We start from the raw sequence: 19,858 nt of genomic DNA, 5'->3' as shown, positions 1-19,858 counted from the left end.
GCCTGGTAGTTACTGTATTGAACAGATAATTACAGAACCTTTCCATTACAGGGAATTTTACTGGACAGCACAAGTGTAGATCAGTGTCCCCACATAAAGTAGTGTCATAGGATATAAAATCAGTCTGATCTGAAGGTCTCCACCATATCCGTGCAATGATGACACCTGTTGAATATTTCTGTAAGTCATGGGATCAATAGCGATGTTTGAACTGCTAGGTTCCCTGGTTACCATGGAAATGAGGGTGCTGGTTACAATGCTGTGTAATCAGGGATTAAGGTGCCAAGCCTCCTCTCCTTTAAGCCCCTTTCTATAGCCAAGACCATTTCAGTTGCGTTTCCTGAAAATCCCTGGCAGCAGGAGAAGCAACTAGAAATCTGAAAAAGTACGGGGTGTCAGGGTGCAAGCCCTAATGAGGAAGTACGAGGAAGGAAACATGGCGGGGCATCTTTTCAGTAGGGAAAGGCTAGATCTATTACGTTGAATACAATGACATTGTTACTCTTGCTTCTTGCACAGGCGCAGTGCAAGAATTCTCAGAGCACGCCTACGCGCGCATTTTCTCCTCGGTTTTTCTCTCTTTCCACTTTCCTCTCTCTCCCTTTTTCTCCTCTACTCTTCCCCCTCCCATCACTTGGTCTTTCAGTCTTTCCTTTAGACCGTTTAGGTCTCTCCTTCCGACCCCCCCACCCCTTTTTCCCCCTCCCCCCTCCTTTTCCGTCTCACGCGCACCACCGCTAGTGCATGCGCATTAGGTCCAAAGCCTCGCTCTTTGTCCCCATCTGTCGTTCACACGAACTCAAGTCTTTGGCATTCGGTAGCCAATAGAATCTAAGAAATGGCGGAAAAATGATTCCGCCTCTGGAGATAAACGTTGATTGGCAGGTCAGATAACCAATCGAGAACACCACTTCGTTCCCCTTGGGAGGCACCGAGCTCCGTCGTCTCGTTTCCGGCGGTCGCGCGCTCTTTTCTCGGGACGGTAGAGGCCGTGCAGCGTCGCCGTTACTCTGAGGAAAGGACTGTGTGTAGAGGGTGAGTTTTTGGACGGTTTGGTGGTTGTTCGGGAGAGAAGTGAGGTTTCTTGCAATAATCCGTGAAGGAAGAGGTGAGGGCGAGGCTAGGTTTGGAGAGAGGGTGGCGGTTCAAAGGCCCCTTGAGGCCTTGTCCCCGACGCCACACGGCTTCAGACCACCCGCGGGGCCCAGCGCTCTCAGCTCTGCTCCTCTCGGGCTTTAACTGGTAGCCCGTTCTTTCCCGCCCAGCTTCTTTGTGCGACTCATTTCCGAATCTTGGTCGTGTTAGTAAGTTCTGGGCCTTTGAGCCGCTCTGGGCCCGAGGGTGTGGGGTCTATTATGCGGGAGCCCTGAAGTCGCGGTTGGAGGAGGAGGCGCTTTGTCGGACGCTCCTCCTCCTCGCGAGGCCATTAATTCAGAATGGGCAAGTGGGGCCCCTCGAGCCATGTTTCTTTGTCAAAACTCTTACCTGGCAAGTTCGTTTGCTAGTGCAGACTCCATGGCTTTCGTAGTTAGGTTTTTATGTGCCCATTTTTTGGTCTTGCTGCTTAGTTCTTCCTGCCATTTATAGCATCGCTTTTCTAAGTGAAACTTAAATTTATAGTTTTCCTGTCGATTATTTTCCACTTTGAGAAAGTCTTATTGAAAGCTGACACCTTCTTTGTTTTTAACAGAAGTCAAGGTTAGGACTGGGAGGCACTTTGCTGTCTTCAATCGAAGTTGAGGTAGGTGTAGGGTTATTAGACACAGCGTGGAGCACCTAGTTGAATGAGAGTTTAACATAGACAACAAATTATTTTTCTGTACATGTTGCATGGTTGTTTACGCTAATCCTTTTTAACATCAAAGTAAAATTTAACTTGTGTATTTTATTTGCTAAATCTGGCAACTCTAGTGTAGGGGAGCAGTAGATAAGTTAATATTGTATGCTTGTCCAACTTCCTTATTATTAAATGAAAGGTCCTAAGACATTCTTAGGAAAGGACATTACCCTGCATGCATTTTACACCTTTCAGGCTGCCATCTCATTCTGGTAGATTTGCACCAGATACACCCCGCCCCCCATTTTCCTCTTCATTATTTGACCCTTTTCTTAAAAATTGAGGAGACATTTATTTGGATTTCAGATGTGTGATTAGTGTTTGGTCTTGTACCTAAACACTTGTTCATTTCTATCATGCTCAGTAGCTAGTGTTTTTCTAAACCATCAGGACTTCTCTTAAAGTCCTTCATCAGGATTAGAGTTAATGATGGAAAAGAGATAGGAATCCTTGCTGCTGATCTTTATACTTTGTTCTTTTTTTCAGCATCCCAGTAGCTAGGGGGCTTACTTGGTACTTTGTGGGTACTGCATACAATAATATTTAAGGTGTTTTACACAGTGTTAATCTTGCGAAGTGAATACCTGCTTTGGGAAAGAATACACGGAAGGGAAAATTTATAAAGACTAGCATTGTGGGAATATTTATTCAGAAATACAAATGTAGGCAATTTTGTTATTAAAAATTTTCTTAGCATTTGAAGGGTGGAAGTCAGTGTAATTATTAACTGAAGTGCACCATATGTAGAAATAGGAAGGTTGCTGTTTTCAGGAACTAGTGCTAGTTTGTTCCTTTGATGATCGGTGGTGCTATGTGTACCTATCTTATTTAGGCCTGTGAGGTAGATAACCAATCACTCCTATCTGACAGGTGGGGAAACAGGCTCATAGTTAGATGGCAGAGCCAGTGACTTTGGAGTGTAAACTGAAATCAAGGTGTATGTGTAGTATAGTGATGAATGTGAGTTTTAAAGTTCAACAGAGTAGTTTTACTCCATCAAATTCTTGTGAGGTTGGGTTGGTTTCTTCATCCAGAGGAATAATAACTGTGAGCACTAAGTGAGATAATGCAGTCTTAGCACAGTGCCTGACTTTTAATCATCAAATATCTGGGGTTATCCTCTTAACTTCGAGATTACACTTTGTAAAACCAAAATAATAACAACAGCAGTCTCCCTTGAATAATAATTTAGAACATCTTAACATTTTGCACCTAGTGCTTTATCCTCCATTAGGTTGTGGTAAAATGTTGTGCATATAGGGTTATGAATATTTAAAATTTGCAGGGATCTCTACATAAAGTTTTTATTAACATGTAAATATGTACTGTGGATTCCTGAATGTGATATAAGCTACTGAGACATGGGTCACTGACTCCTAAATTAAAGGCAGGATGGGGGGGAATTCCCTGAATTCTAACCTGAGGTATGAAGAACTAGTGGGACAAATGACTGTAAAATTAACCCAAGTTTCTACCCTTGGTCACTTTGGGGCTAAGGGGAAGCAGGGAGGAGTTTAATATCTGGGGCTCAAATAGGAAAAGATTTGATTCTGATGCTACTTTAACACCCCCAAATGTTTCTGGTGTGAACTTAAAGATTTCATAAGTTTTAATTTCCTACTTTTCTTTTTTGGGGGTGGGGCACTGGGGATGGAACCCAGGAGCAGTTAACCACTAAACGACATCCCTAGCCATTTTTATTTTTTAAGACAGCATCTCACTAAGTTGCTCAGGGCCTCACTAAATTGCTAAAGCTGGCTTTAAACTTGGGATCCCCCTGCAGATACAGATGGGTAGTCCTTTTGTTGTTGTTGTTCTGGGAATTGAACCTAAGGGTGCTTTACCACTGACTTACATCCCCAGCCCTTTTTTAAAATTATGAGACAGGGTCTCACTAAGTTGCTTACAGCCTCAAAGTTGCTGAGGCTGGCCTCAAACTTGCAGTCTTCTGGCCTCGGCCTCCCTAACTTCTGGGATTACAGGCATGCACCACCACCACTCCCAGAATCTATCTTTTCTTTCGTTTTTTTTTTTTTTTTTTTTTTTTTTTTGGTACCAGGGATTGAACTCAGGGGCACTCAACCACTGAGCCACATTCCCAACCTTATTTTGTATTTTATTTAGAGACAGGATCTCACTCAGTTGCTTAGCACCTCAGCCTCCCGAGCCACTGGGATTAAAGGTGTGTGTCACCTTGTCTGGACTATCTTATTTTTGAAAATATGGTTTCCTCTTCTTTTCCCCTTTGTGATGCTAGGAATTGAATTTCCCAGGGCCTTTCATATACTAGGCAACTGTTCTACCACTAAGCTATATTTCCAGCCCTGCTTTCCATATTTTAAAAAAGATGCCCCATTTGCTGTGAAACTGCCACACCTGTTCATGGCATTTAAAATTAAACTTTTTGAAAAACAGTGCTGTACTATGCTGTAGTGTTGACAAGAGTCACAAAGATTTATTTTTAAGAATTTAACCTAAGAAGCTAGGCATGGTGGCACATGCCTATAAACCTAGCCACTAGTTCCGTCTGCTTGGGAGGCTGAAGCAGAGGAGGATCGCAAATTTGAAGTCACCTGTAAAATTTAGTGAGACCCTGTCTCAAAAAGTTAAAAAGAAGTAAGTAAATAAATAAAATTATCCTAAGAAAATAATGAAACAGAAAACTAGAAACAAGAACATTTGCTGCAGCATCATAATAAAAAACTGCCAGGCCTCATGGTGCACACCTGTAATCTTAAGTTTTTGGGAGGCTGAGATATGAGGATCAAAACTTTGAGGCCAGCCTGGGTGATTTAGACCCTGCCTCAAAATAAAAAATGAGGATGAAGTGCTCAGTGGTAGAGGGCCCCTTGGTTTAATCCCTAGTACTGCAAAGAAAAGGGGGGCTAAAATAACCTAAATCTTGCATTGTAAGGAATAGTTTAGTAAATTAACATATGTTCAGATTGACTTTAGCTGTTTAAAATTATGTTGACACTTGATGGGGCTGGGGAGATAGCTCAGTTGGTAGAGTGCTTGCCTTGCAAGCACAAGGCCCTGGGTTCGATCCCCAGCACCAAAAAAAAAAAAAGAACATATGTCCAGATTGACTTTAGCTGTTTAAAATTACGTTGACACTTGAGAAGGAAGGAAAAACTGAACATAAAATGTTGCATTATGATTTCAGTTGTTGAAATAATGATGTATGACTTAAAAGGTGAATATATATGAATGTACAAAAATGGAAATTTCAAGAGGAATATTTAATCCTGAATGTGCCCCAAAATAGACCTGTGTATGTTGATTACAATGGTGGAAATTATGAACAACCTAAGTGTCGAGTGCAGTGAAGGTTTGGTTGACAGCTGAATACTGTGTCCATTAACAAGTAATGTAAAAGACTTAATGACTTGGGTTGGGACACAAACACCTGTAATCTCAGTGACTTGGGAGCCTGAAGCAGGAGGATTGCAAGGAGGCAAGCCTGGGCAACTTAGACCTGTCTCAAGTGAAAGGATTGGGGATGTAGTTCAGTGATAGGGTGCCTCTGAGTTCAGTCTCCAGTACTGGGGGAAAAAAAGATTAAAAGAAAAAAAATATTATAGTAAAGCTGTTCATGATGCATCATGAAGAAAATAAAAAGCAAGTAATAATTTTTGTAATATTGCAGTTTGAAATACAGGTATATAAGAATGATTAGAAATGTATTCTAAACTGTTAATGACTATAGTGGTAGGTCTATGGATTTTAGTTTTATGCTTATTTGTAAGTTCTATATAAAACCATTGAACTCCACTCCTGGTCTTCATATTTTCTAATGCTGTGAAACATTCCATTGTATAGAAGTACTTTTGTGTGTGGGGGTACTAGTGATTGAACCCAGAGGGACCCTACCACTGAGTAACCCAACAGGCCTTTTTATTTTGAGACAGGATCTTACTAAATTGCTGAGGCTGGCCTTGGACTTGATCCTCCTGCTTCAACATCCTGAGTTGTGGAATTATAAGTGTGTGCCATCATGCTTGAATGGATGTATCGTAATTTAACATAAACCATTCCTCTAATTTATTTATTTATTTGGTACTTGGGATTGAACCAAGGGTCTTAAGCATGCTAGGCAATTACCCTACCTTGCCCCCAATCCCTTCTTAAATGGATGAGTAAAATGAAAAGTTAACAAGTACCTGAAAGTAAGGCACTAGTTTTCATTTTTGCTTATCTTCTGTTCCTTTCTGCATTCATATATTAAATTTAAAAAATTTCATCCTTAAGAGTAAATGTTTTTCATGTTTATGAAATCTTAATAATTTATTTTTTCCATGTGGGGATTAAACTCGGCATTGTACCTTGCAGTCAAGCATTGTACTACTGAGCTCTGTGCCAAACCCTGGTTTTCATAATTTTTACAACTTTGAAACATCCATTGTACAGATGTACTATGATTTAATATATAAACCATTTCTCTAATTTTGATAATTTAGTTATTTTTACTTTGTGACCAAAAAGACAAAGTTTTCTTAGGCTAAATTTCTAGGAGTAGCATTATTAAAGAATGGAAATGAAATATTACTCAGCCATGAAGAAGAATGAAATGACTGCATTTGGTGGTGGATGGATGAAACTGGAGACTGTCATGCTAAGTGAAAAAAGCCAATCCCCAAAAAAACGAAAGGCCAAATGTTCTCTCCTATATGTGAATGCTGACTCAAATAGGCAGAAGGGGGACGGAAATTCACTGGATTGGATAGAGTGGAGAGGGAAGAAAGGGTGGGTGAGAATGAGAAAGACAGTAGAATAAATTGGACATAACTTTCCTATGTTTATGTATGAATACACGACTAGTGTAACTCCACATCATGTACAACCACAATAATGGGAAGTTAGACTCCACGTATGTATAATACGTCAAATTACATTCTACTAAAAAGAACTAAAAAGAACCAAAAAAGAAAAAGTGTTGTCCAGCCATGGTGGCACGGGCCTATAATCCTAGCAACTCTTGGAGGCTGAGGCAGGAGGATGGTGAATTCAAGGTCATCTTCAGCTACTTAGCAAGGCTCTGAGCAACTAGTGAGACCCTGTCTCAACTAAAAAGGGCCAGGTGTGGTGGCACATGCCCGTAAGCCCAGCAACTTGGGAGGCTGAGGCAGGAAGATCTTAAGTTCAAGACCAGGAGCCAAAGCAGCTGAGCAAAGCTGTAAGCAAGTTAATGAGACCCTGTCTCAAAATAAAAAAGAACTGGGGGGGATGTAGTTCAGTGGTAAAGTACCCCTGAGTTCAATCCTTAGTACAAAAACAACAAACAAACAACAGTATAAAAATAAGTGGTACTTTACCGGTTAGTTTATTTTTTTGAACCAAAATAAAGAATAGATTTTCATAAAAAAAAAAAAAAGAACTGGGGATGTAGCTCAGAATCTCAGTGGTAAAGTGCCCCTGGGTTCATTCTCACAGTACCAATCTAAACAAACTAAAAAGGGCTGGGGTGTGGCTCAGTGGTAAAGCATCCCTGGGTTCAGTCCCCAGTATGAAAATGAATAGAGTATTGGACATCTTGATAGCTTTTACTTTGTTATATGAAACAGTTTTCGGATACAATATGATAAATTGCTCCGACATTCTTAGTGGTTTTTTTTTTTGTACCAGGGATTAAACTCAGGAGCACTTAACCACTCAGCCACATTCCCAGATTTTTTCACTTTTTATTTTGAGGTGGGGTCTTGCCAAGTTGCTTAGGGCCTTGCTAAGTTGCTGAGGCTGACTTTGAACTTGGAATTCTCCTGTCTCAGCCTCCCAAAGTGCTAGGATTACCATGCCTGGTTCAACTTTCTTTGATTGATTAATTAATTAATTAATTAATGTTTTTGCATGTCTGCCATGTCCTTTCTTTTGGTTGGATATGATATAAAATATATTAGGGAAAAACTTTTTTATTGGTACTGGGGATTGAACCTAGGGGCACTTGACAACTGAGCCACACCCCCAGCCCTTTCTGTATTTTATTTAGAGACAGGGCCTCACTGAGTCGTTTAAGGCCTTGATAAATTGCCAAGGCTGGCTTTGAATTCGCAATCTTCTTGCCTCAGCCTCCTGAGCCACTGGGATTATAGGTGTGCACCACTGCACCCAACTTATATACATGGAAGTATTCCCATATAACCATCATTTAAAACCAGCAGTTATGGAGACTATCACATTTCCATCTTCTGAAAAATAATAATAACATATAATGTTAACAGTGTGAAAAAGTCCTTTCCTGCAGCTGAATTCTGTTTAGGAGATCTTGTCTTAATTCATATACTGGGGAAGTGTCCTTTTATGAGGAAGATGGTCCTCAGTTTTTTATTTTATTTTTAGTTGTTGATGAACCTTTATTTATTTACACGTGGTTCTGAGAACCGAAATGAATGCCTCAAACATGCCAGACAAGCACTCTGCCACTGAGCCACAATCCCAGCCTGGTCCTTGGTTTTTTGACTGCCTACTGGGTTCAGTCTGGATTGTATAAAGAATTTATATTTTGTTTTATTTTTAATCTTTGATTTTTAAATGACAAAGTAATAGTAGTTATCTTGAGTGCCTACTCTATGCCAGTAATGAGTGTAATATTTGTTAACTCTCATAGCCACCTTGATGTGGCCTTATATTTATAATAGCAGAAGAAAAAGATACAGAAGTAATTTACCAAGTAGTACATAGGTAGTGCATATTAGGACCATGATCCAAACCTAAGTATATTTAACCCTACAACCCATACTTACCCACTATTGATTCTATAGTGTCTACTATGGGTTTAGGACTGTACTAGGTGCCAGAGAAGAACTAGAATATTAGTCCTTTGTAATAACTAGAATTTGTTTTTTTTCTTTTTTTATTTTTCTTTTGTTTTGTGTGTGTTGTTGGAGATTGAACCCAGGGCCTCACACATGCTAGGCAAGCACTTACCACTGAGTTACATCCCCAGTCACAATCATTGTGTTTTTTAAATGTGCTTTAATACATGATAGGGAGCCAGACATGGTGGTGCACTCCCGTAATTCCAACTTCTTGGGAGGCTGAGGCAGGAGAATGGCAAGTTCAAGACCAGTCTGGGCAGTTTAGCAAGACCCTGTCTCAAAATGCTAGGGATGTAGCTCAGTCGTAGAGTGCTGGCCTAGTATGTGTGAGGCCTGTAGTCAATACCCAGTACTGCCATAAAAAAAAAGTGTGTGCATGTTATGTGATGGGGCCAAATTTGGGGGGCAGTGGTACTGGGGGTTGAACTCGGGGGCACTCAACCACTGAGTCATATCCCCAGCCCTGTTTTGTATTTTATTTAAAGACAGTCTCACTGAGTTGCTTGGGGCCTTGTTTTGCTGAGACTGGCTTTGAACTCATACCTCAGCTTCCTAAACCACTGGGACTATAGGCATGCACCACTTATTCTGGCTGGGGCTAAGTTTTAAAGAGTAGGTTATTTTGGGAAGGTGGTTGATTTCCTGTTAATGTATAGAAAAGAACTGGAAGGTCCCTTAAGTTATTTCAGTACTAATTGTTTTCATTGAGTTCTGTCTGGTTGCTTTTCAGATCTTTTTTCTTTCTTTTTTTTCTGAGTACTAAGGAGTAGATTTAACTTAGGTCCTCATACATGTGTTTTTAGATTTTAAAATTGTACTTTTTTGCCATAGTGTTCCACATAACTATTTTGGATTCAGCAAAAGCTAGAATATCAAAGGTAATTAAGACATATAGGTCATCAGGATGGTGACAGATTGCATTTTTAGCACTGAATATATTTGACAGTCTACTTTTTCTTTTTAGGGTGCAAAAATGCAGAGCAATAAAACCTTTAATTTGGAGAAACAGAACCATACTCCAAGGAAACATCATCAGCATCACCACCAGCAGCACCATCAGCAGCAACAGCAGCAGCCACCACCACCACCAATACCTGCAAATGGGCAACAGGCCAGCAGCCAAAGTGAGTAAATGCTAGGTGGTGGTGTAGAAATAGGTTGCTTCTTGGCAGTGGGTTCCTGGTTTTAGATCAATCTCTTGGGATTATAAGGAAATAGGCCTTTATGCCATACTTTTGTTCTTTTTCCTGTTGAACTCTTAATACTTATGATGAAGAAAGACTGGTTCACTGAAACCAAGAAGCAGACGTGTATAACAGTAGTATATGGGTTGCTCTACTGTATTGGCACATTCTGTTGCTAAACAGATGTTTGTATGTTTTACCTCAGCTTGGTTCTTAGGGGTAGTCATCAGATGACCGATAAGTTGAAGAGAATATACAGCAAGTCTTTTAAAGCTTCGTGGAGAAATATGGTACTAAGTATAATATTTTAGCCTGGGGTCTACTCCAGGCCTTTTTTTTAATTTTAATTTTTTATTAAAATCTTTTTTTAATTTTACAGACTGCATTTTGATTCATTGTACACAAATGGGGTACAACTTTTCATTTCTATGGTTGTACATTATGTAGATTCACACCATTCATGTAATCATACATAAACATAGGGTAATACTGTCTGTTTTATTCTACTATCTTTCTGTAGTAAATGGATGAAGTTGGAAAATATCATGCTAAGTGAAATAGGCCAAGCCCAAAAAACCAAAGACTGAATGTTTTTTCCAGGCCATTTTTAATGTGTAAAAGTTTTTGTGTGTTTTCATTCACTCAGTAAACATTTGAGTATCTATTTTATGCCTATGATTAAGACTAGAACCAGTCTCAACTCTTTTATTTCCAAAAATTTCTTACAAAGGATAGTCTCCTTAACTAATTTCTGTTCTTTCCATTGCCCTAAACCTAAAGGAATAGGAAATATTAAGGTAATGAAGATTAGGGAGAGATTAGGAAAATGACAGTTGTGTTTTCAATTTTAAAAGTGTTTTAAGAAAATAGAACGGTTTTTTTGTATAATTATTATTGCAATTTAACACTGGGGCACAAGATGCAGTTCTATCTCTGAGTTATATCCCTAGCCCTGAGCAATTCTTTAAATTTAAAAGTCTAGTTGTTATGACATAGGACTCCTTCAACTGCTTAATTTTCTTTTGGGCCTGTAACTCCTATATGTATATGTATGTGTGTGTGTGTACATATATCTCGGTACAGCTTGGTTCCTGGCCTATTGTAGAACTATTTAGAAGACCCTCTCAGATCTCTGCATTCTGCTTTCATATTCTAAGGTGCAATTTACTGATAACTGGAGAGTGGATATGTTGCATTGGAAAATGATATTTGCTTTCTCTACAGCAATTATGTTTTCCTAAACTTGCAGAAGTTATAGCTCTTTGAAAATGTGACTGTAAATCTTTCTTCCCAATCTTTGAGTGACTGTGTGTCTTCTCACAGATGAAGGCTTGACTATTGACCTGAAGAATTTTAGGAAACCAGGAGAGAAGACCTTCACCCAACGTAGCCGTCTCTTTGTGGGTAATCTCCCTCCTGACATCACTGAGGAGGAAATGAGGAAACTTTTTGAGAAATACGGGAAGGCAGGCGAAGTTTTCATTCATAAGGATAAAGGCTTTGGCTTTATCCGCTTGGTGAGCAACTATGGGTTTTGTGTGCTTTAAAGGGGTAGGGATGCTCAGGGATGATGGATGTGGAAAAGTATGTAGTGGAAATAATTCTCAGACTATTAGAAGCCTGTGAATGTTTTTAATGTAGATTTTAAGGGTGACATTGGTTCAGTTGCCTAGGAAACAGACTAACATGTCCTTTGGAACTTTTTATATTTTAATTGGGAAATTTCAAACATTGAAGTAAACAGAGTAGTCGGGCTCAGTGGTGCATGCCTATAATCCCAGTGGCTTGGGCGGCTGAGGCAGGATTATTGCGAGTTGAAAGCCAGCCTCAGCAACTTAGTGAGGCCCTAAACAACTCAGTGGGACCCTTTCTCTAAATAAAATACAAAAAAGGGCTGGAGATGTGACTCATTGTCCCTGGGTTCAATCCCTGGTACCAAAAAAATAGTAGTAGTAAACAGAATAGTGTAATGAATATCCACTACCTAGCTTCAGTAATTATCACATTAATTTTATCTATGCCTTCCCCCATTAGCTACACACTAACTATAGTTTAGTATGTTGATTTTTTTTTTCAGAAAAAGTGAATAGAAGTTTTATTTTAGCAATGATCAAGGCTTATATGATTTCTTTCCAAAGTACTACACATATATTTTCTCATTTAAGACTCTTCACATCATGAGAGGACAGTTTTATACAAAATAAATGTTTTATTTTGTATTTTTTTATAATATTTTGTGTTTAAATAGACATTCTTTGTTTTTTTTTCTTTCCTGGTCCTGGGGATGGATCCCAGGGGCACTCTACCACTAAGCTACATATCCAGCACTTTTTATTTTTTTATTTTCATTAAGCTTCTCACTAAATTGCAAAGCTAGCTTTAAACTTCAGTTCTTTTGCCTCAGCTACCCAAACAGCTGGAATTACTCTTGTTTGCCACCATGCCAAGACAGTCCTACATTTTTGTTGTTGGTAGTGGTAATTGAACCCAGGGGTGCTCTACGCTGAGCTGTATTATGCCCAGCCCTTTTTGTTTTTAATTTTGAAATAGGGACTCACTAAATTGCTGAGGCTGGATTTGAACTTGCTATCCTTTTGCCTCACCCTCCCAAGTTGGTGGGATTATAAGCGTGCACCACCACACCTGGCTAGTGCTACCCATTTTTAGGTGTATATCCTATTTTTAAAATCCAGCTTGATTTGGAAAAAGTGTATGCAGAAAAAAAATTCTAGATATTATCCACCTCTACAAGTTTGGAATATAATGTGACATCAAAAAAAAAAGATCATAGGATGGGATGTGGTCAGAACTAGTTTTCATTCCTATCTGCCATGAACTCAAGACTGTATAGGCAAGTCTTTTTCTCTGGATATCAGTATTGCTCTTTAGTGATGCAAGAAAACGGGGTATCCCATTCAAGGTCTGTTCTAAAAGATGCCTTTGGAGGACATAAGTATTTCTGTTATATTGCTGCAGAAAATTAAAGCATTCTGGTTGATGTATTATAAGGGTAGATTTTAGCATGGTCTTTGGTTTATGAATGATCAGTTATTACTTGTATGAACTTCTAGAATATCCAGTTCCAATCAATTAGGGTAACCAAGGAGTTAACCTGAAAGACAGTATAATTCTGTTTCTCTTCATGTTTATTTCAAGTACTGGGAATTGAACCCACAGACACACTCTACCACTGATGTACATCTCTAGCCCTTTGGGATTATTTGTTCTGACATAGGGTCTTGCCAAGTTGCTGAGGTTGGCCTCAAACTTGAGATTCTCTTGCCTCAGGGTCCTGTATCACTGTGATTACTGGCATGTGCCACACTGTACAGTATATCCATGTTTCTTTACGTGCTTAATACCAAGGTTTTGGGGGTGACATTTTGTTACTGAGATATTCTTCATTAGGTTATCAGTAGCTGCTCAGATAGTCTTTGTTAAACTGAATTGCTCCAATTCTCTTCTTTTGTAGGAAACACGAACCCTGGCGGAAATTGCCAAAGTAGAGCTGGACAATATGCCACTCCGTGGAAAACAGCTGCGTGTGCGCTTTGCCTGTCATAGTGCATCCCTTACGGTTCGAAACCTTCCTCAGTACGTGTCTAACGAACTGCTGGAAGAAGCTTTTTCTGTGTTTGGTCAGGTGGAGAGGGCCGTAGTCATTGTGGATGATCGAGGAAGACCCTCAGGAAAAGGCATTGTTGAGTTCTCAGGGAAGCCAGCTGCTCGGAAAGCTCTGGACAGATGCAGTGAAGGTTCTTTCCTGCTAACCACGTAAGTAAAGGGTTTTTAGAAATAGACCTTGGGTTCCTAATTGTTTCTGTGGTCTAGAGAATTAACCTCTAGTAATCATGTCCCTGTGTTCATTTAAAGACTTTTTTTTAATTGGTAACGCTAGGGATTCAAACCAAGGGCCTCACACGTAATGGGCAAGGACTTCAATGCTGAGCTAAGTGTTAGCCTCTGCTCCCCACTTTTTAAAATTTATTTTGTGACACGTTCTGGCTATGTTGCCCAGGCTGGCCTCAAACTTGTGATCCTCCTGCTTCAGCCCACTGATTAGTTGGGATTATAGGCAAGTGCCACCATACCTAGCAATTTAAAAACTTCTGGTACTAATTCAGCTTTCTAGTAGAGTTTTCAGTATACTCTGACATTAATGGAAATGATCTGAGGATTAAAGAATATATCTTTTCTTTCAGTAGCTTGCCATGTAATCATTAATATTGTCTTCTTTTACTGTGAAGTTTTAGAACTCTGAAAAGTTGTTTTGTACATGCAGTATTTCTTAGAATTTACCCCAGTTCATTTTCTGGAGTTTGGTAGATAGTGGGTATTTAGGTTTTTAAATAAGTCCTGCATCTTGACTTACTTGCAACATTTTTTGTGGCTATGTTCAGATGTCTGAAGCCTGACTTCATCCTATTAACACCAAGTTTTCCATAATGCCAATAAAAGGACTTAGTTACTTGGGTTATATGTAAAAACTCCTTCAGAACCTCTACTTCATTGTGCCAGTGGAAGAGGTTGAGCAGATGCCTTGTATGTTATAGTTTTATTAACACTGACCTTCCTTTGATTCAGATTTCCTCGGCCTGTGACTGTGGAGCCAATGGACCAGTTAGATGATGAAGAAGGGCTTCCAGAGAAGCTGGTTATAAAGAACCAGCAATTTCACAAGTACGTGATCCTGATAGATTTCCTGTTAGGTATTTGTCCATGCCAGGGGTTTTTTGTTTTTGGTACTAGGGATTGAACCTAAGGATGCTTTACCACTGAGCTGTATCCCTGGCCCTTTTATTTTTTATTTAGAGACAGGGTCTCCCTAAGTGCTGAGGCTGGCCTCAAACTTTCCATCCTCCTGCCTCAGTCTCCCAAATTACTGGGATTACAGGTGTGTGCCACTGTGCCCAATGGTATTTGCCTATTCTTTTTTAAAAAATATTTTTAGTTGTAGATGGACACAGTATCTTTATTTTTTTATGTGGTGCTGAAGTTCAAACCCAAGTGCCTACCATGTGCTAGATAAGCACTCTATCACCGAGCTACAACTCCAGCCTGGTATCTCCCTATTCTTAAAGAAGCTTTTATTTTTATTTGTTTTTTGTACTGGGGGTTGAACTTAAGAGCACTTAACCACTGAACCACATTCCTAGCACCCCCTCTTTTTTTAAATTCTGAGACAGGGTCTCAGTAAGTTGCTGATGCTGACCTTGAACTTATGGTCCTCTTGCCTCAGCATACTGAGTCACTGGGATTACAGGCTTATGCCACCACTCCCAATTCTTGAGGAAACTTCTAAAGGGATACATAAAAGACTCGGGTCTTTGCTCTATGGTTTCACTGGCACTCAGTAGGAATGTTATGCTTAGTTGGTGGAATCTTGAACAAAGTTAGTAATCTTGGAAGCTTGTCTTCAGGGAGCGAGAGCAGCCACCCAGATTTGCACAGCCTGGTTCCTTTGAGTATGAGTATGCTATGCGTTGGAAGGCACTCATTGAGATGGAGAAACAGCAGCAGGACCAGGTGGACCGCAACATCAAGGAGGCTCGTGAAAAGCTGGAAATGGAGATGGAGGCTGCTCGTCATGAGCACCAAGTCATGCTAATGAGGCAGGGTAAGTATAAGCCTGTAAGTTTTAAAGCAAGAAGAACGAATTGTTTTTCCCTAGGAGTTTCTTTGTATCATTGAGTTGAGAAAGTCCTAAATTTCTGCCTTTTTGGGGGGCGGGTATGCTGGGTGTTAAATGCAGGGTCACTCTACCACTGAGCTACATCCCCAGACCTTTTTAGTTTTTATTTTGAGATAGATCTCACTGAGTTTCCCAGGCTGGCCTCAAACTTACATTCCTGCCTTGGCCTCCTGAATAGCTGGGATTACAGACATGTGCCACCAGTATGCTAAATCTCCATTTTTATTCCCTGAAACATGTTGATCTTGGTAGGCAAACGCTCTTAGAGATGTGACAGAATACTGGATTCTGTGGGTAAGGACATGATAGGTTTGACTTCATTTTTGGAATCTGGACACTTCAAATGGCAACTCCAAGGATGACTATCCCTTTTGATTTCTGGATTTTTCTTCAGTACTGGAGACTGAATGTAGGGCCTTTTATGTGCTAGGAAAGTGCTCTACTACTAAGCTGCATCTTCAGCTCTTTTTTATTTTGAGATGGAGTCTTGCTTTGTTTCCCCGACCAGCTTCAAAGATTTTAATCCTTCTGCCTCAACCTTTCATGTAGTTGTGATTGTAGGTATACACAAGCCCCTGTGCTTTCTGGATCTTTATTTATGGAATATTATTGGAGATATCTGAAGAGAATGGAGAATACTCTCAATTTGTTTCTAGATTTGATGAGGCGCCAAGAAGAACTTCGAAGAATGGAAGAGCTGCACAACCAAGAGGTGCAAAAAAGAAAGCAACTGGAGCTCAGGTAACTGCTTTTCTCAAATCCTTTTTTAATGAGGTAACTCATTGCTTCTTTACCAGTATGCTATCTCATACTTTTGTAATTATGTCAGCAAATATCTCCTGGCTGCTTCTCTGGTTCTCCCTTTGGTTGAGAGATGTTTCAGCTATCTGTGGTTCTAGTAATTTCTTGGGGCTGTGATAAAGAGAAAGCAGCTAAGTGCTGTTCTCCTAATAATTGGTTGCATTAGTTCCTGATGAGCTATGATAGATTTCAGCAGAGTGAAAACTCGAATGTTTGCATCTTAAAATCTTTGGTGACTCTCTAGGCAGGAAGAGGAGCGTAGGCGCCGTGAGGAAGAAATGCGGCGGCAACAAGAAGAGATGATGCGGCGACAGCAGGAAGGATTCAAGGGGACCTTCCCTGATGCGGTATATGTCCCATGTACCCATGATACACCAGGCCAGTTGTGATATCACAAACACACCATGAATTATCCACCATGATTCCTAAGTTATGACCAGTTTTTCTACGCCATGAAACTTCTTTTAGAGAAAGAGAGTTCCATAGGAAGGGGGAGGTAATGTTTGAAGAGGAGCTTATCTTTCCTCATGGGCAATTTGGGGTGGAAAGCTGTTTAGATTTAGAGACTGTAGGATGAGATTAATCAAGCCTTGTAGCAACCTTGGCTAGTCTATTCCTATCCTTGTAGTTGTAAATGTTGGTGCCCCAGAAGGAATTAGATATCTTTCCCCCTTCTTTTCACCCTTCTTTCTGTTCCTAGTAGGAAAATCTAACTTGTGCTGGAGTTCCTCATCTTGGTCTTAGTGTTCTTGGGATATGTTATCACTTCCTTCAGTGGGTGATCCTCAGTGGATGGTGGTACAATGTACTGCTGTCTTGAACTCTTTTTTTTTTTTTTTTTTTTGCATTGCTGGGGATTGAACCCAGGGACTTGCACTTGCAAGACAGGCACTCTACCAACTGAGCTATCTCCCCAGCCCTGTCTTGAAATCTTTTAAGAATTTTTTTGTTTTTGTTTTTCAGAGAGAGCAAGAGATAAGGATGGGCCAGATGGCTATGGGAGGTAAGGACTTAAGGGGTTAATCAGTGGATCTGATTTCCTTTTCCATTTTCATTTGGTATCTGATGAACTATGTAGCTTCTCCTACCTACTACACATATAAAAGGCTGACATTTATAGGAACATCATGTTCTTTGGGGTAACAGCCAGCCCAGAAGTCTCGTTGAATTATTTCCCTTGGTATAGAAAGAAACTGTCAATCTCTATCCCCTGTACTGATCATACAACTCTGCTTTAGGTGCTATGGGCATAAATAATAGAGGCGCCATGCCCCCTGCTCCTGTGCCAGCTGGTACCCCAGCTCCTCCAGGACCTGCCACTATGATGCCGGATGGAACTTTGGGACTGGTAATAAACTGTAGGGCCTTAGTAGAAAGTCCAAAGGGTAGGAGAAGGAGGAAAAGGGGCTTTTACCTTCATTGCTTCTGGACCTGCCTCAATTTTATACAGCTATCACAGTCTTTAAGACTACTGATACCCATGAAATATAACCTTAAAGGTTTGTTTTAAGTATTTTTTTAGTTGTAAATGGACACAGTACCTTTATTTTATGTATTTATTTTTATGTGGCACTGAGGCTCAAACCCAGTGTCTCACACATGCTAGGCAAGCACTCTACCACTGAGCTGTACACCAGCCCCTACCCTAAAGGTTTTATTTTTTTCTTTTTGTGATGCTAGGGTGATGCTACGGATGGAATCCATGGACTCACATGTTAGTCAGGCACTCTATCACTGAGCTATATTTCCAGCCCTAATGTCTTTTTTATATCTTGAGCAAACTCAGTATCAAACTGTATTTTTATCTCAGAGTTAGCTGACCTCTTGTCTAGTTGGTCAGTCTGTTTATTTGCTATCCTGGGTAGATTTTGGGGGCAAGTCAAATAAATGGTATACATTATTATATGAAATAGATGTGAATCTTCCCAGCTACTCATGCTGAGACTAGAGGTTTGAAAGTTCCAGACCTTCTTGGGCAACTTAGTGGGAAGACTCCAGCTCAAAAAATGAAAGGGCTGGGGATGTAGATCGGTGGTAAGTCCTGGGCTTAATCTTCCCTATACCACAAAAATTAAAAAATGAATCCAAAGTCTTCATGGCTTATAGAATTAAGAGCTTGTTTTGGTTCTGTTGTCATAATAGTGCCAAAACTGGATAGACTTAAGGTTGCTGGAGAATGATGACCTGCCCTAATCTGCATACCTACCCCAGGAATAAGGATTTAGCTAGAATTATCGAACCTAGGAAGTTAGTATATGCTGCTGCTTGTTTGGTAGTGGGAAATGTGGATAAAATGTTGAAGGTATCATTTTGGGGTGGGTTCCTAATTCAGACATCTTCTCAGGATTATCTGCTAGAGTTTTAGATAACCTTGGTCACTCATGGCCAGCATTAGGAGCCTTGAATAGTTGAGTGGAAATGGCCTCCACTACAAAGGTGATAGATGGGTGGGAACCCCAGGACAATGGTTCTATTGTAATGTTGCTTTCTTTTTCTCTTTCAAGACCCCACCAACAACTGAACGCTTTGGCCAGGCTGCCACAATGGAAGGAATTGGGGCAATTGGTGGAACCCCTCCTGCATTCAACCGTGCAGCTCCTGGAGCTGAATTTGCTCCAAACAAACGTCGCCGATACTAATAAAATTGCAGTGTCTAGTTTCCCAAAACCCTTAAAAGAAGGACCCTTTTTGGACTAGCCAGAATTCTACCCTGGAAAAGTGTTAGGGATTCTTCCCAATAGTTAGGTCTTCCCTGCCTGTACTACTCTAGGGAGTATGCTGGAGGCAGAGGGCAAGGGAGGGGTGGTATGTAACAAATCAGTTCTGTGTGGCATATTGGTTAATTGATTCTGTGTGGTGCATTCCTGAAGTCTCCAATGTGATTGTTGAGGGCTGGGGGACCCATAGCAAAATGGATCCAGTTAGAGCCCCATTAATCTTGATCATTCCATTTTTTTCCCTATCATGTTTTATTTGCTTTCTTGTCCTTACACCCCTTGAACCCAGAGACACTGCCACATATACCACAAAAATAAAACATCCCCCAATGACCTTAGCCCCATTGCTCCATTCACTCCCAGGTGAGAATTCAGGCAAATGTCCACAGAGGTCACAGACAACGTACATACAGTTCTGTTATACCCCATATATTACCCCTTCATGTCCTAAGGAAGACATTTTCTCTTAGAACTTTTCATTTTAGTATATCTTTAAAAAAAATCTTGTGTTAACTTGCCTCCATCTTTTTCTTGGGTAAAGACAACCCAAGAATGACCCTTTTGTGTCTATGATGTTGCTATTCACAGCTTTTCTTGATAGGCCTAGTACAATCTTGGGAACAGGGTTGCTGTATGCTGATGGTCTGACAGTAGCTCTTAGCCTTGCCTATCTTAGGTAGTTATGCTGTGCATTTTTTATTGGTGTATCATGTTTGATTTGTTCCTGATACCTTAAATTTGGAGTTTTTCTGAGAAATGGAGAAGTAATGCAGCATCAACTTATTAAAATACATTTTAAGCCTTTTAATTTT

At 40.2% G+C, this 19,858-nt stretch overlaps 1 protein-coding gene across 2 annotated transcripts; it reads left to right on the top strand.

Moving 5' to 3' along the window:
* Nucleotides 1–886: 886 nt before the first annotated feature.
* Nucleotides 887–19,854, top strand: NONO (non-POU domain containing octamer binding). Of its 2 annotated transcripts, XM_079124908.1 has the most exons (12): nucleotides 939–1,035; nucleotides 1,691–1,741; nucleotides 9,617–9,776; nucleotides 11,160–11,353; nucleotides 13,309–13,610; nucleotides 14,421–14,516; nucleotides 15,257–15,453; nucleotides 16,185–16,269; nucleotides 16,574–16,676; nucleotides 17,293–17,332; nucleotides 17,568–17,677; nucleotides 18,834–19,854. In XM_079124908.1, the coding sequence occupies exons 3-12, from the start codon at nucleotides 9,626–9,628 to the stop codon at nucleotides 18,966–18,968; spliced, it is 1,413 nt and encodes a 470-aa protein (XP_078981034.1). In that variant the 5' UTR covers nucleotides 939–1,035; nucleotides 1,691–1,741; nucleotides 9,617–9,625; the 3' UTR covers nucleotides 18,969–19,854. The 2 variants fall into 2 exon arrangements, with proteins under 2 accessions (XP_078981035.1, XP_078981034.1); XM_079124909.1 differs by lacking the exon at nucleotides 1,691–1,741 and having other exon boundaries at nucleotides 887–1,035.
* Nucleotides 19,855–19,858: the final 4 nt, after the last annotated feature.

Source organism: Sciurus vulgaris, assembly GCF_902686455.1.
Source record: "Sciurus vulgaris genome assembly, chromosome: X".
Lineage (NCBI taxonomy): Eukaryota > Metazoa > Chordata > Mammalia > Rodentia > Sciuridae > Sciurus > Sciurus vulgaris.
This window is presented reverse-complemented; position numbering and strand designations above follow the sequence as displayed.